Source organism: Sinocyclocheilus anshuiensis, unplaced genomic scaffold (genome assembly GCF_001515605.1).
Source record: "Sinocyclocheilus anshuiensis isolate Anshui unplaced genomic scaffold, SAMN03320099.WGS_v1.1 scaffold4560, whole genome shotgun sequence".
In the NCBI taxonomy this organism is placed as follows: Eukaryota; Metazoa; Chordata; class Actinopteri; order Cypriniformes; family Cyprinidae; genus Sinocyclocheilus; species Sinocyclocheilus anshuiensis.
In genome coordinates, this window is record NW_015554478.1 from 54704 (window position 1) to 59376 (window position 4673).

Sequence of the window (4673 nt, forward strand, 5' to 3'; positions counted from 1 at the left end):
GGCCAATCACAATGCACTGGGTCAGCTGGCCAATCAGAGCAGACTGCGCTTGTCGGAAGGAGGGACTTTGTAGAAAACGAAGCGTTTGAGAGAGGTGGGGCATATAGGACCTACAATAATGTACAGTATTTGAAAAATAATGTGTTTTTTGAACATTAAAGCATGTCAACATATTCTGTTACACCAAATGCACAAAATAATGATCTTTAAAAAAGCATCATATGACCCCTTTAAAAAGGACTCGTTTCAATGATTCAGAGTCGACTCTTTCTTTTGAGAGACAATAACTTTATACTCGGTGCGCTTTCAGATTTAAAACTTTGTAGGATGTTTTCATTCACTTAGAGCTCTGTTACACACTGCATGAAAGGTAATTTTCAAAAATCCATAATAGGGGCACTTTAACCCAAAAACGGTGTAAATATAAACCGGAATTATAACATATTTAATATAGCAGTTTACACTGTTCATGAAAAATCTCAAACTCGTAATTTCAGAAGCCCACCACACATCCATGTTGTTAGGGGTTTGTTATTTGTTTGTGAATCTGAGAATCACATCCAGGCTTTATCTCATATGATTGCGCTGTACTTGTCCACCAACTTGAAGAGTACCTCGGCCGCATGGAATTTTATTTATTCCAGACTTTTAAAATTATTTTTGATTGTTTTCTGTTTCAGGGCTCAAAGACGCTGGAGGCAGATGGGGATGGAGCTGAGGATGTGGACGACGAAGAGGAGGAGGATGGTTTGATCCAGCCAGCTCAAATCTTTGCACCCAAAAGTTTGATTCTCGTCTCCAGGCTGGATTACCCAGAAATATTTAGAGTAATTAAAAATCTGTCTCTCTGTCCATCTGTTTGTCCATTGCATTTTATGTAGTCTCTTTGTGAAACACCGCCTCTCAAAAAAAAACAAAAAACATTTTGTTCCTAATATATTTTAGTGATGTCAGGAATGTGTAGTAAAAAAAAAGCTTTATGATTTTCATTGAGTTAAAGACTTAAGATACAGAAGAGAGCAGCCAGCTAGTGACTGAGCTGTTCTTTAGCATATCATGCAGTATTATCCATTTTCTAAGTGACCAGTAACTTTAGTTATTGAGCCAAATCCAATTTTACTCGCATTTTTGATAAAAAAACATTTTGTTCCTAATATATTTTAGTGATGTCAGGAATGTGTAGTAAAAAAAAAAGCTTTATGATTTTCATTGAGTTAAAGACTTAAGATACAGAAGAGAGCAGCCAGCTAGTGACTGAGCTGTTCTTTAGCATATCATGCAGTATTATCCATTTTCTAAGTGACCAGTAACTTTAGTTATTGAGCCAAATCCAATTTTACTCGCATTTTTGATGTGAATCACATGTACATAAATAGGAATTTTCATGCATGAGATGTAGTTGGATTTAGGATAATTAAAACCATCACTGGGTTGAGAATGATATTGATCGTCAGCTTTTAAATCATTAAAGTCAAAGATTTATGTCTGCTGATGGAATAAAAACAGGGATTACAGAGACAGAGAGGAATATCACAGGAGCTCAAAAGCAGGAAATCCTCTCATACAAGTTTTATGCAGACTGCCTGTCTCAATGTTTTGTACTTTTGGCCTACATTTATGAATTTGGCATGAGCTATGCCTGGAAATAAGTTAGTTGAGCTGTATTGCTTGGTGAAAAAACAAATGTTTATGGTCACAGACCATATCCCTTAGTTTCTCATTGTACCCATTTAAGAGGGCACTTCACTTTTATGCCCTGCTAGATAGATAGATAGATAGATAGATAGATAGATAGATAGATAGATAGATAGAAATTAAATAATTTGTTCTATGAACATGATTGCTACCTTAAATTGTTAATCTTGTTGATAAGACTTGTCAGACTTATGATTTTCACTTGAGCATACAATAAAAAAATCTTTAAACTTTAATTGTAGGAGGGACCAGAATATGGACTAATTGACTGTAATCATTCACTCAGAAAACCTTAAAAATCACCTAGAACACTATTGCAACACCCTAGCAACCATGCAGAACATTGTAGCAACACCCTAGAAATCACTCACAAAACTAGCAACACCATAGCCACAACACATCACACTAGCAACACCCTAGAAACCACTCAGAAAACCTTAAAAATCACCTATGACACTATAGCAACAACCGAAGAACCACCCACAACACTGGCAACCCCATAGCAACCACACATAACACTAGCAACACCCTAGGAACCACTCAGAAATCCTTAATATCACCCAGAACATTGTAGCAACACCCCAGCAACCATCCACAACACTAGCAACACCCTAGAAACCACCCAGAAAACCCTAAATCACCCAGAACAGTATAGCAACACCACCACATTCACCCAGAACATTCTAGCAAAACCCTAGAATCCACCACTCACATTGACTCTTGATTTTTTTTGTCCAGAAGTGTTTCACGTGTGTTTGTGTGTCAGGGACTAGCTGATTGTTGTTGTTTTTTCTTCTAGGGCTGCTTGGGTCTGATCTACACCGTGTACATTGACAGTCTGAGCGTCCCTATGGAAGGGCTGGTGGCAAACCTCTTCACATGCTTGATCCCAGTGGCTGGAGGTTCCCAGGTCAGACATTACTTAACCAAAGAATTCCTCATCTGTCTCGAACCCTGACCCCTGTGGTTACTCGAGTACACAGAGGGTTAGCCAGGGTTCATTTTTGTACCTGTGTACCTTGAAGAAAGCAGGGTGTCTCATATTGCATTTTGTTTTCATGGAGACTCCCAAGAGGTAGAAAGGGCTTTAGGGGTCAGTGAGAGAAGCCCGTTGTTTTGTTTAGAGCTAAAATATTACTAAATGTAGCTCTCATGTTCTGGTTTGAGCGCCGCAGTTCTTCATTTTTGTGTCTAATTTTTATTTTTGGTGTCTGATTCTCCTAAAACAGCAGATTTATCCCTAAAAATGTATGTTTTCTCTTTAAACACGGTTTCTAAATCCACTCTTTATTGTACACTGCGCTCATATAAATCAAGCTAAATTAATAAATCAACAAATAGATATTGTTAAACGATCTATAAATTGGTTTCAAGGGAAATATATGAATGCAGACTGCAGAATTTTGCAGGCTCTCGTGTTGAAATCATGTTGTTTTTGATGTAATTCACCAACACATTTAAAAATTCCTCCAGAAACCATTATTTTTCCCAGCTGGATTGTGGCATCATGGTGATCAAACAGGGTGTAAGTTATAAACAGACCTCAGGAGAGGTATATATTCATCTTTCAGTGTGAGTCTAACTCTATCCGCTTGGAATGTGTCATGAGACTCCAGCGCGCATCTGTTCATGAAACAGTCCATGTGCATCTTATTGGCTCTGTTTAATAAACGTCTGCTGTTTCTTACAATACAAGAGCCAAGATCTACAAAAAAATAAACTTAGTAAACCTGCTAAAGTCTAGAGAGCTGTCTCACTGTTCTATTGCTTCCAGAGGGTTTATGTATATATCAAGTTATGTATATATATATATATAGCAATACAAATTATATTATTTGGTATATATAAATATATAAAATTATATATATATATATACATATATATATACAATAAAATGTATATATATTATTAGATTTTGAACTTGACAGATTCTTTAACTTCCCAGTTCACCCAATTTTGGAAACGGAGCTGCAACAACGGGTTATTTAGAACTCATCACAGTTGCCAGCACATTAAGGCTACATTCACACTGTCAGTTTTTGGGATTGACGACCGCATTCTCTTTACAGGTGTGAGTCTCGAAATGTCCCGTTCACACAGCAGCATACAGTTGTGTTTAGAATACTGTCTGTATGAACGTGCAACGGGAGTCAAGCCCGTATTTCTTACTAGTAACCATAGGGACAGTGACCAAAGTAAAATCAAAGATGGCGACATCCATAAAACTGAAAGTCTTATCACTTTCTGACACGACAAGAGTCCAAACGTGCCGCGCGTTCATTCGTCAAATCTTCGTTAACCGACAGCAGCTTTTATATTTGGGTGGAGAGCAGAGCATTTGAATCGCGTGTAGAACACAAAACTGATGGGAGCCTAGCTTGGATAAGAGCAGGGAGAGCAGCGATAACCACCCTAGGGTAAACAGAGCAGAACCAACATAAATGTATTGCAGATATCATTAATGTTCAATAATTTAATGTACACATTTTTTAAATGAGTCTAATTCAAAGGGGAATCAAAAGGCCAAATCCTGACTGGATGAGAGGAGGAGCTGGGGATGGAGGACGGCAATTAGCTATTGAGCAATGCGAAAGCTGCTGATAATACTAAAGGACCATATATATGGATGCTATGATAGGCGTCGGATCCCTATAGGTAGACATGAATCAGCTGAGAGTCAGCTGATGCGAGCTTGACTGACGTGACCTGACAGAACTAAAGCTACGCTTGATTTGTAGAAATGGACACACTTTAGTTTGGGGACCAATTCTCACTATTAACTAACTATTAACTACGACTTTTACCTCAGTTAACTCCTCATTTGTTGCTTATTAATAGAGAGCCACAAAAAAAAATGATGGATAACATTAAATAACATTAAAAATATTTAAAATAAATATACGTAGCATTCACATGCTCCTTGGATGCTCTCATTTCCCGAGTTGTGCTTCCCTTACTCTAAGGCTAATAAATGTATT

The 4673-nt window shown here is 37.6% G+C and overlaps 1 protein-coding gene across 1 annotated transcript in view; it reads left to right on the top strand.

Moving 5' to 3' along the window:
- The window catches only part of LOC107671508 (myotubularin-related protein 13-like), a gene marked incomplete at its 3' end in the record, with an annotated part of 52691 nt that extends 50086 nt beyond the window's left edge, over positions 1-2605 (top strand). The window contains exons 3-4 of the mRNA XM_016464430.1: positions 681-827; positions 2495-2605. Coding sequence (XP_016319916.1) covers positions 681-827; positions 2495-2605 — 258 coding nt within the window. The remainder of the gene's footprint in view (positions 1-680; positions 828-2494) is intronic.
- Between the last annotated feature and the right edge of the window lie 2068 nt (positions 2606-4673).